Source organism: Synchiropus splendidus, chromosome 2, assembly GCF_027744825.2.
Source record: "Synchiropus splendidus isolate RoL2022-P1 chromosome 2, RoL_Sspl_1.0, whole genome shotgun sequence".
Classification (NCBI taxonomy): Eukaryota; Metazoa; Chordata; class Actinopteri; order Syngnathiformes; family Callionymidae; genus Synchiropus; species Synchiropus splendidus.
In genome coordinates this window covers 32,224,610-32,236,426 of record NC_071335.1, presented here as the reverse complement: position 1 = coordinate 32,236,426, position 11,817 = coordinate 32,224,610, and the positions used below count along the sequence as shown (strand labels likewise).

Sequence of the window (11,817 nt, the reverse complement as noted above, 5' to 3'; positions counted from 1 at the left end):
GCGCACCACAGGCTCCGGCCAGCGGGGGCATAACGGCGGGGGGTGGGAGACTCCTTCTAGATCTACCAGGCTTCCTGTAGAAGCTCCGGTAAAGATGGCTGCCCCCGGGGAATTGGCTTGGATAGACAGTCTCTGGCGGGGAAACGCTGGACTCTTGTTATTGGTCCGGCTGCCCCGCTTCATTCGCCTATTATTCCGCTCTCAGGAGGAGGGAAGCGTGCAGCTGATACTGGTTTGACAGGTGCCACATCTTTGCTTAATGACGCGTAGACTCTGGCACAGAATAGCAAGTGAGCCATTAAATTTCTCCGCTCTTCCCTTCACATCACATTTGTATTCAGCGGCTTCAGGAGCTGACAGAGGGGAAAGAGCGGAAGGCTTGAAGTTCAGTCTGGTCCTGGACAGAACGAGGGGCTGATACAGGAGGGAGGACAGGGAGGTCGGTTTTAATCATCCTGCCGGGGCCTGAGGAGGGAGAACAGTGACGGCCCCTAACTGAAGTCATTTCACATGGCCCACCACGTTCATTAATAAGGGAAGTCAATTCCATGCTCAGCGATGGAGGCCTCCATCCATTTTCTTCTGCCTCTATCAGATTTTACTGGCGATTTCCTGGGTCACAGTTCCACACACATAGGGAGCATCCGGATAAGATGCTTGAGTCACCACGACTGGTGACGCTGTGGCACTGACGTTCTACTTTGAGCATCTCCTGAACGATGGAGATGGTCCCGCTAGAAGAGTCCAGCGACCCAGGTGAGGAACCACTAGCCTTTTGGCTCAGCTCTTTCCTCACTATGACAGAACAATGACAGATCCTCATCTCTCAAGCTCTATCCTTTCCTCACTTGTAAACAAGACCATAAGATACTTTAGAGGACACAGCAGCTGTCATAACATCATCTGCAAGAAGCAACTAGGGGAGCAAGACCACTGAGTCAAGACCAGAGCATAAAGAGACTTTGACCGAGACTGGGTTGAGACCAAAACCGATGAAGGGGCCAAGACCAAGAGCCTTAGGACCTAATACTTAGTTGAGACCAAGACCAATGAGGTGGGAGAGACCAAGGCTGCGTCCCATTTCTCACCCTAACACTAGCACTTGGTTTTGAGTGCCCTCCACTATGAAGTGCCCCCCAACGACGAAGTGAAGTGACTGACGTCCCTAAGAATTGGGACAACACTTCATGACGTCACGCATAAAGACAACATGGATGCCGTGCTAAGTTTCGTTTCCTGCATATCGAGTGTTGGGGACGTTTTGGAAATGCCTGCTCCAATGTTTTTGCAACCTCTTGCATCGGTGCTGATCATCTCACTTGGTTTGGTGTTAGATCTGTTGGAGGTACGAGGATGTTAGCGTTAGCCTGGATGCTAGCCGACTGTTGTTTGTTAAGAAGAAATAACAACATACTGTTGTACGTACAAGTTGTATTCTTCATGTTGTCAGACACAGTAGACCATTTGGGTTGCTAACGTGTGGTACAAGAGAAAGCAAACAAACAGCAGAGTAGTCCCCGTTACTAAAATGTTCCTGTTGTCCTGTCCAACGTTGTTTTTAAATGAAGTACTTTGGTATCCTGGAAATCTATCCACACTTCATATTCCCGCTTTGTTTCAAGTCAGCTCCAGGGCCCCCTTGGTTTGAAAAAAGGGGGCCAAAAAACGAATGCAAAACAGAGTGTTGGGGCCAAAAAACAAGCGCTAGGGTAAGAAATGATGACCAATGATGGGGCCAAGACCAAGACCAAGACTGAGACCACCTGAATACATATAGATATCATATAGATACATTCATTTCTTACTGCAGATGAAACTGTTTCATTTCTCTTTCAAAGTAGATGAAGAATTTAAATGCTTTCGTAGGAACAAACAGCTCACTTTGGTCTTGGTCTCACCCTCCTCATTCTTCTTAGTCTCAAACCCTCAAAGTCTTAGCCTCTGTACGCGTGGTCTCGACAACAACCCTCTGCTTTTACTTTTTTATTTATATTTTTAGTTTCACCATTTCACCAATTCAGTTCAAACGGAAACAAAAGGTGTAGCAATCGGCTCTTGAGCAGTATTTCGTGTGTACGGTCCAGAAGTCATTTAAAACACTCTGTAATCAGGTGAGTCAGACTGACGGTGCCAAAGTAGCTTCCTGGTATTGAAGAGCAGCAGTGATCTGTGATCACCAGAGTGAGAACTAAGTGTTACTGAGCCACTAAAGAACAGGTTGTTTATCTTTGGTGTGTCGTTTTGAACCACAAAAAGATGTTTATTCTGCATGTTTGTCTTCATATATTTGTTTGATTTAATATCTGTCTGTTTCCTGGACTCTATGCTACTGAATGTAGGACAAACAAGATGCAGTTTTACAGCCCTCCTCTGACAGACAGGAGTAGAAATGTATTAAAAAAGAATGTACTCTTCCTTTGAATCTCAAACTTTCTCTGAACTCGCAAAAAACATTCAGACCTGCAACTTTTATACAAGATATTATGATCCAACACGACATAAATCCACAATGTCTGCCTCATTTATAAAAAAACAAGAAGTAATGTTGACAATGGAAACAATGTTTGAACAGTGTTCTGCACCGACAAGACTCCTGACCCAGTAAACACACCGGCTTCGTGTGGTGCTGCCGAGAGTCCAACAAGGAGACGACGATATTGTAAAGCCAGGGAACGTATGTACATGGATTTGAGTTTTGTCATACATATCGGCGGTTGTCCCTCCGGCAGAGAATCTTCTTGAAGGAGCGCCTGAAGTCGTTGTTGAAGATGGTGTAGATGATGGGGTTGAGGGCGCTGTTGCAGTAGCCGAACCAGAAGAAGAACTTGAAGAGGGTGTTGGGCACGGAGCAGGTCTCGCACAGAGTCATCAACATGTAGGTGAAGAAAAAGGGGAACCAGCAGATGACGAAGACGCCGATGACCACGGCCAGGACGAAGGTGAAGCGCTTCTCTCGGTTCTGCCGGCCCTTCCAGCGGCTGCCCTTGTTGCTGTGCGTGCGTTTCGGCGCCTCATCTTCAGGTTTGATCTGGCTCACTTTAGTTTTCCCCTTTGAGGATTTCCTTTTGATGGAGCAGGGGTTGTTGACTTTGTGGTCGGAGGAGGACGATTCTTCGATGTCAACCCCGTTCACGTCACCTTTCTCGCCGTGGCCCCTCCCTTCTTCCTTCCCTATTTCATTAGCCTTCTCTCCGTTCAGCTTCTCCAGGCAGATATGGTCGTCCACCGCCACTTGACCGTTCACCTTTGGGTTGGCGGCTCCAGCGCTTTTGGGGACCACCGGCGGCTTCCGGTCACCAGGTGGAACCCGCGTTCTCTTTTTGGCGATCTGGTAGATCCGAACGTAGACCAGCACCATGATGACACAGGGGAGGAAGAAGGAGCCGATGCAGGAGGAGACCACGTACCACTTGTCGTTGTTGATCTTACACACCGGCTCCTCCACGTTGTTCTCCTTCTCCAAGGTGATGAGCGGTGGGAAGGAGATGACGGCGGCAATGACCCAGACGATGAAGATGATGCTCTTGATGCGGCGAGGAGTCCTTTTCAGGTTGTACTCGATGGCCTGCGTGATGGACCAGTAGCGGTCCAGGCTGATGGCGCAGAGGTGAGCGATGGAGGCGGTGCAGAAGAGCACGTCGAGAGCCAGGTAGATCTCGCACCAAACCTCCCCAAAGTACCAGTATCCCATCAGCTCATTGGCCAAGGAGAAGGGCATCACCAGGGTGGCCACCAGAATGTCCGCTGAGGCCAGAGAAACCAGGAACAGATTCTGAGGGGCTCTGAGGGCCCGGCTGGTGAAGACGGCGATGACCACCAGGACATTGCCGAAGACGATCAGCAGGATCATGAAGCCCACCAGCAGGGTGAGCGGCAGGGAGACCTGGATGCTGAACGGAGCCAGTCTGTGGAGGGTCTGGTTGCTGCTGTTGTCAAACCCCATCAGGGCAGGTGCCCCACGTCCTCCTAGAGTTCACCGGAGGTTAGCAAATATCAAATGGGAAGGGGTGAGAGCGAGCAGCTGACAGCAGGAGGCTTGAATCGCCCCTCTGGGACACATTGGCCGTTCGCCTTGTGTATCACAAGTACAAGCAATTCATTAAGAGAGCTCAGTTCATCTGGAAACAGGACGACAGGAAACAAAATCACCCACAGAGCAGTTGAGGCCAGGCCACTCTTTCACGCCGGGGCTGATCTTACCTGAAGGAGTCAGCGTCTCCAAGTGAGTCCCTCCAGAACTGTCAGTGAGCAACTTCTTCGAAGGCAACCAAACTGAGCCCAGAGGATCGGTGCGGCGCCAGGCGCTGGTCGTGAGAGTTGGCGGTCTCCCCTGGCTGGGTCATGCTGCTGCCACCGCCGCCGCTGCGAGCTGTGAGCGCTATCAGGGCTAATAAAGCGCTAATCATGTTATCCTGGCCGCCGTGCTGCTCTCTGTGTGGCGTGTGAGTCGCTCTGCTCAGTGATACACAGCGCTCCACTCCCTCTCTTTATAACCCGCACGCTGCAAAAAGTGATTGGCTCCGCGCGCGCGCTGGCAGACATGAGGGTCTGGGGAAGAGTCAGGAGGGAGGCGTGGAGGAGAAACCTTTATTGATCTGAGCCCGTGTTTATGAGCGGCGGCGCTGATTTACAGTCACCGAACAGATGAGCGCAGTAAATATTTATATCTTTTCGGTTTATTTTTAGGAGCTCTGCTTTTCAGCACCGTGGATGTGTTTGTCCATAAATCCATCAAGTCTTCATGTGACATTGATGCAAAAGTGTCGGTTTCATAGCGAGGTTTCATTTTAAAATCCCACTGGGTCTTGTTCTAGTCCCAGCTTGGGGGTGGTGTGTCGACTGAAGGGTCCGTATCCACCATTCCAAAAGTTGATCTTTCTATTTCCTGGTTTCACTTTAACATTTTGTTACCCATTTAACACTTTTCCTATACACATATTTTTGTATAACATCAAAGTACAAATGTACATGAAGCTGTAGAAGTACTGACAGACACTGAAAAACAGGTACTTATAGCACATAAGACAAGCATCGGGACGTGAGAATCAGATACTGGTTCTGATTTAGAACCCTTCCAATATCCCACTTCCATTGGCAACTTTCGCAAAATGACAAAATCATATTGACAGCTTTGAGGTTTCACTCTCAAATATACCATATGGAAAACAAAAAAAATGTATTTTATTTGACAAATAAAGTTAGTTCTACCTGATCTGACATGAAATTCACTGTGGATAAGCAGAATCATGAATACCACACTCGCATCAGGATAAAAAAAAAAGCCCAAGCCATCACAGAGGGAAAAACAGATTAAATTAATAATAATAATAATAATAATAATTAATGCATTAAAATAAAATAATCCTCCATAGCGCTGCGATTGCTTACTATGTCGGAGAATTGTATTTTTTCGAGCTTAAATGGCTGCATAGTATTTTCATCAGGAGCATCTTTGCCACGCTACATATCAGAAATAAGCAGTTCACAGAGTGACTCTTCATCAATCTTCATAAACCAAAACAGTACGTTGGAAAAAGACACCCAGAGGTGTCCGCTATATTTTGAAACTCCTTCCTCCTTCAAGTATTTTAATAAATTATGTGAGTTAAAAGAGATAGCACAACTGTGGAGAACCAGCAAACTATCTTTTTTTCGTTCTGCATAATATAACATGTTTGCTTTATATTGCTTCGTGTACTTGGCAACATTAAAACACAGTCGTCATGTGAGCAACAGACAGACAAGTAAGAAGATCAAAGGAGACTCTGCAGTCTTCCTGAGAGACACATTAATACGAGACACGTTTAGATCCCTCCAGTGGCCACAACAGGTGCTCAACAAGATCAACATCCTGAGACTCATATGAAAAATGTACTATACAATAATGGCTGATGAAGCTTTGCATTTTAACACGCTGTGCTTTGATCTTTTGGCTTTGATAACCGGCTCAATGGAGAGGAGCGCTTGAAAGGTCAGAGACACACAGGTAATGCCTGACTCTCCATAACACTTGAACTGACACCTGCACAGTTGCATCAGCCTGTGACAGTCAGTCCCAGTGTGAGGACTGACATGGGAGACACGAGGAGACTGTAACAGAGCTGCTTCTTGAGTTGGGCTGAAAATCGGCACTTCTCATTTGTACATTTGGGTCGGACGAGACTCACAATTAAAGGAGGACGATTCAAACAAGGGCTACATTTTGGATCAACTGAACAGGAGAAGCCACTCTGCACCAAAGGACCCTCCAGGAAAGAGGGTGAAAAGCCCTTCACGGTGACCTGGATGACTGAGAAACTCGGCACTTTTAACTCACTCAGCTGACTTGGAGCACTCTCTGTTTCTGTTGGAGACTTCAGTTATGCAACAAAAAAAAGAAAAGCTGCATGTGAAAGAAGAGCCACGGTCCAGTTTGTTTATGTGTCGCTCGCCGTCTTGTAGCAGGCTTCCTCTTGTCCCGGTGACTTTGTTTGAAGAGTAAACTGCAGGCGTTGGCAGGACTGACATTTTTTACAGCGCAGCAGCTACAGCGGTTGCCAAGCAGCAGCCGGAGCCTCTCCACGTGCACGTCAACATGGACTATTTTGACCCATCTTCGCTCACTATGAGGCAGGAAATGAGAGAGAAGGAAAGTGTGTGTGATCAGAGGGAAACCTGGGTGTTATAGCAGGGGGGTCAAACACAAGGCCCGAGGGCCACGTCCAGCTCAGGTAGATCTGTTATTCAGGCAGAATTTCCTCCACTCATACCATAAATACACTGCAACAATTGGAACTCTTCCTGCTATTTCCCTCACATTCTCACTTCTTGCTTGAGTCACTTAGGTGAAGTGTGTCCCCTGCAGCAACCTGCAACGCCTCCACTGCCTTCTCTCTCACCGCAACACGCTTGGTTGTCCCCCATAAACACATCCTTTCATCCAACAGTGGTACAGTTTCTCTTTGGAAAATTTAGAAAATAATCCTGGAAGAGAAAGGAGCTCTTGCTGAGAGCCACACACTGCTTACAACTTCAATGAAAGTCTCGCTATGGGGAGTGTAACTGGGGGTACACAGTGATCGATAACACAAGGAATAATATATGATTTTAAATGTTTAGAGAAGGAAAAGCTATTAAATAGTGAGGTAAATTGGAGAGAGTCAAGAGCATTTTTTCTATTGTTTATTGATAATTGATTATCATGTCAGCTCAACATGCCACCAACAAAATTTATCTGCGTATGAAACAGTTCACCAACGTTTTGTTTAAAAACATTTCCAATACAGTAGAGACATGAATGCAACACTATTACTTTTTTATTATGAATATGTCTTTTTCTCTAAACTGCAGCATCTTCAGGGTTTTTTTTAAAACAATATTCTAAAAAATAAACAAGTAAAAATGTAAAAATCTATGAATTTTGAATGAACAGGAAGGTAAAATGGCAGGAAGATAAAATGGAAATAGGAACAAAGTAGTAGGTCTTGACTGAGACCTACTATTTTGTGTTTTGGTTTTCAACAGACAAAACCCATCACATGTGCTCTGCCTTGAAAGAGGTCCTTATTCCTTCTTAGGCAAAGATGAGTGTCATTCATGACTGGCCCAAATGGACTTTCGTCGGGGAAGAAACCACCGTTTCTCTTTCTCAACCTCCTTCACCACGACTGAAGGCCGACCCTCCTCTTGTTGCACAGACGCTTCCCTTGCTTGCTGACCTACATTCATGTCTGCACTGCAACCAGATCGTCCTCAAAGTGAAAGAAAAAAACTGAGTGGTGCCCCTGCTACAAAAAAACTACTTCAGTTGAAAGAAGAGGTGGAATATTCACATGAGAAATAAGACTGTAAACAAAGCTGCTCAGAGAAGAAGGGGTTTATTGAAGACATTTCAATGCACTGTCCTGCCAGCGGGGGGCAGCTGTCGCCATCACCCATACAAGGTGAGTCCACCTGCAGAGCGCCCCGCCTCACTCACACACACTTTCATCGAGGATACATGAAGAAATTCCGAACACAGATGTATATTTTCCTTCTAAACGTTGAGTCCTGACAACACACGTTTCGGGCTCAACTGCTGCCACTGGAGATCAGTGTTGTTCCACAGCTGCTGCTATGTGACAACAAACAGAGAAGGGTATCATCCGCCTGTGAGGCAGTGTGTCCCAGACTGTCCAGAAGATTTCACACACTCACGGCTCCGCAGCACCAGTGAGTCATCAGAGGGTTCCAGACAGATCCGAGCCGTCAGGGGAACATCATTTCCCAAACTCTCAGTCTTCCAGAGACCAAAGTCTCCTCTAATTTACCACAGCGGTTTGGACACTCAGACTCCACATTTGCTTCTGCGGTGGGCCTCAAGTCACTTTGGGGGAGGCAGATGGCAGCGAGAGGAGGCGGGCTGCAGCCGTCAACATCACCCTGCGGTCGCTGTGGTCCTCTGGGCCTTCGACGCTCGGTGATTTGGAAACCTTTGTGCCTCTCACATGGTGAACGCGGCAATTAAAAGTTCAACTTTTTATGGTTCCGCTTTAGCCTTCGCCTGGAGGAACAGCATTTCTTCGACAGTACATCAAAATAGAAGACATATGAAGCTAAACTCAGTGTATTTCTAGTGTTGTATTGTCGCATCTTGCTGCTTTATAACGACAGCATCTGTGAAAGCAAACATCACGAGACGTAACTGACTGGTTGTAGTCGCTTACACTGAGGATTAGTTGACGGTTGCAAAGCACGTCATGTGCAGACGCTTCGTCGTGGAAGAGCAGACGCAGCTTGACTATCCAGTCCATCTTGTTTAGCGGTAAACATTCCCCGTGGAGTGACGAGTGACGCGGAGGAAGGCGCAAGGAAACCTGGCCAAGTTCCACATGCATAAATCTAAATATGCTCGCAGATCCCCTTCCTCAACAGTCTGTTCCATCAAACATTCCACCAAACAAAAAGCACAAAAATTGCTCTCATTTTATATATATATATATATATATATATATATATGTATAAGATTTTAAAATGAGAGCAAGCACTTTTTTGTGATATATATACAAAATTGATATGTTTCTGATACTTATATCATCCATCCACATATACCTGTACAGTTATTTGACATTGAAATGGGCGTGTTCATGACATGTATGTTTAATTTTTTGGGGAAAAAAAAGCCTGGCAAGGCCAGATGACCTGCATCAATCAGGGTGAAAGGTGGTTTCAAGGAGGGAACAACTTCAACCAGTAGAGGGCAGTGTCGCACCAGTTCCAGAGCTCAACGAAGCATCCCATGTATTGATTTAATTCCATGAAAAAAACAACCTATTTTTTATTGTGTCTGTTTTTAATGGTCCGATTATATATAACTATTACCAGGTACGATGGGCAACTTTTAATCGAGTTATTTAATCGGGGTATTCATTCATTCACCAATTTAAGGGGGGAAATAAATTGTATAAGAAGAAAGACAAAAGTGTCATTGAAAAGGATGGAGAGTGATGTGTTCAGTGTTGGTGTGGTGTTCTCAAAAGTGGCCCCTAAAGTGATCCAGCTTCGAGTGAGTGACAGAAGCCAGTTGAGGAAGGTATGTGTGGATGTCTACTGGCTCCCTGGTGACTTCCAAGTTACAGAACAGCCACAACAACTCAGGGTAAAATTTGTAAATATTGATCATTTATTACAGTTAAAAAGATGTATGTACATACAGAACATCAAACCTGGTCACTTTCACCCATTTGCAAAGTAGCACTCTGAAACTAGTTGTCACATGACTTACAATGGGGCGGCATTGATTCAGTATTTACAACAAAGCAGAAGAATCTCTGGATCTGTCCTGCGGTGCAGTTGCAAAATAATACTTGTCATAAAAGGCATGTTTTCCAAAATAAGTACAACTGCTGGTCTCCTGCTGTCGACTTGTGTTGGGTGCACTGGTGCCCTCCGACCGGACGTTGGTCGGTTGGTTGGTCAGAAATGAAGACTCACATCGAGGTAGTCATTTGATCCAACAGGAGACAGGTGACCCCCAACATTCCCGATGTCCACAATGGTGCGGAAACTGAAAGACGTCTGATCACATGGGCATAAAGGTTTGGCTTGGCGTACGTAAGGCAGTCAAGTATACAGATAGTAGTGCAAGAGCCTCAGCGTCCAGCCACCATCCACAGTTCGAGTTCGACTTTTTCTTAGTGATTGGTAAGTAAATCTAATCCTTCCTGTATATAGTCGGGAGTGGAGCTCTGTCCTCTGGCCAAGCGTTTTCTCACCCCTTTCAGATGTTGTGGACCACCCTCACGTTGGCAAAATCCAGCTGCCACCCTCTAAACTCAGCCTCAACATAATGCAGCACGTGTAGCAACAAGTAAAGGGGCCCTACGCTGCTCCTTGTAGGAGCTTGTGGAGCACTGAAATACTGGCTACAGTTTGGGAGGGATATTGATCTCCATTTTAGATTTAAGCAAAATATCTTTGACGTTAATCTGAAAGATCTGCTGCATGGATGGGATGCTCGGCTTAATGAAAGGTTCTGGGTTTAGAGGCAGGAATTCAAAAGACTCGCTGATCTGACTCCAAATTTTGGCCGTAAAATAGATTTTTTTTTTTTTTCCCGCCACAGCTGTTGCCGTTTCCGCTCACCAAGCTCCAGCAACCTTGTTACTTAAACTTTTAAGTGGTGTACTTAATAGGGTTTGTTATGAACACAAGTAAATGTGCCGAATTTGTCTACGGTGTGTCGGCTCAGACTCTTAGTAGCTACTAATATTACTGGACGTATTACATATGACGCTCAATTCTTCTTGTCGCTCTGCAGGGGGGTGGGCGGAGTCAAACGTTGCGGCACAAATTCATGGAGTTTGTGAAAGTAGCAAGGGTGATGTGAAACTGCCCAAAAATAATGGCAACAACTCAAAACAGAGCGACCTCATGATTTGGCACGACATGCGGAGCAAAACTTCCCACACACACCAGTTGGCAAAGCAGGGTAGGGCCCCTTTATTGGCTAGCTCTGTTCCTCGAAACATCCGCAAGTGTCGCTAAACTCAGCCATTGTCTTCAAAATTTGACACACGACTTGGAAACAGGAACCCCTTCCATCTTTATTTGGGACATTTCAAGAATCCTCCACGGATTATTCAGTGGCCGTCCCGCCCAGAGCTAAACATAAAGTTGTACTGAAATACACAAAGGCTGTAAAATGATGACCAGTCACAACCACCAGGGGGCGCCGGACAGAGAAGACCAGGGTTAATGGATCAGCATGGAGATACGCACCTAGAAGTTATGGTGATGTACAAAACCACGCCGCGGAAATATTAAATAACCACACAAGTGTAGACCTGGCGGAATGGAAAAAGGTTCAGAATCACCACTTTTCAATGTGTGATGTATTTAAATGACACAACGTAAAGTGACACCAAAGCAGAGTCATTTTGGATCCAGTAAAACAGAAGAGGGGTTCGATAATGGCAGTCTTCTGCACCACTTTCTAAACCGTCACGTGGGGAAAAGAAACGTGTGTGTGTGTGTGTGTGAATGTAAAAATGGGTCACAGCAGTCACGCTGCATACCTAATGCACATCTTGCTTTTGAGTACATGTTGAAGGCATTTTACAACACAAAGTAAATACACAAAGAAAGTCAAATCTTCCAAAGCTTTTGTAGAAAACCCAGGAATGCAATGCCTCTGACATATCGTTGAGCGAGAACAGAGAAAGCCCTTTTTACAATGTTTTCCGAGTGACTCAACTATATGTCCAAAAACATTTGATCTGCGTGGAAAAGTCGGATCCAACGTGGATCTGACCGCTTTGTGGAACAGCTTTGAGATCAGTCCAGGAAAGAGCAGCCACA

At 45.9% G+C, this 11,817-nt stretch overlaps 1 protein-coding gene across 2 annotated transcripts; it reads right to left on the bottom strand.

The window, feature by feature from the left end:
• Positions 1-328: 328 nt before the first annotated feature.
• Positions 329-4,446, bottom strand: LOC128753890 (alpha-2A adrenergic receptor-like). 2 transcript variants are annotated; one of them, XM_053856057.1, is made up of 2 exons: positions 4,201-4,446; positions 329-4,118 (listed from the first exon to the last, which is right to left on the bottom strand). In XM_053856057.1, exon 2 carries the CDS (start codon positions 3,941-3,943, stop codon positions 2,699-2,701), a length of 1,245 nt encoding a protein of 414 aa, XP_053712032.1. In that variant the 5' UTR covers positions 3,944-4,118; positions 4,201-4,446; the 3' UTR covers positions 329-2,698. The 2 variants fall into 2 exon arrangements, with proteins under 2 accessions (XP_053712032.1, XP_053712033.1); XM_053856058.1 differs by having other exon boundaries at positions 329-3,966.
• Between the last annotated feature and the right edge of the window lie 7,371 nt (positions 4,447-11,817).

Bases quoted from the DNA above. Each gene is read 5' to 3' on its own strand.
- LOC128753890 (XM_053856057.1), bottom strand. From the start codon at position 3,943: ATGGGGTTTGACAACAGCAGCAACCAGACCCTCCACAGACTGGCTCCG.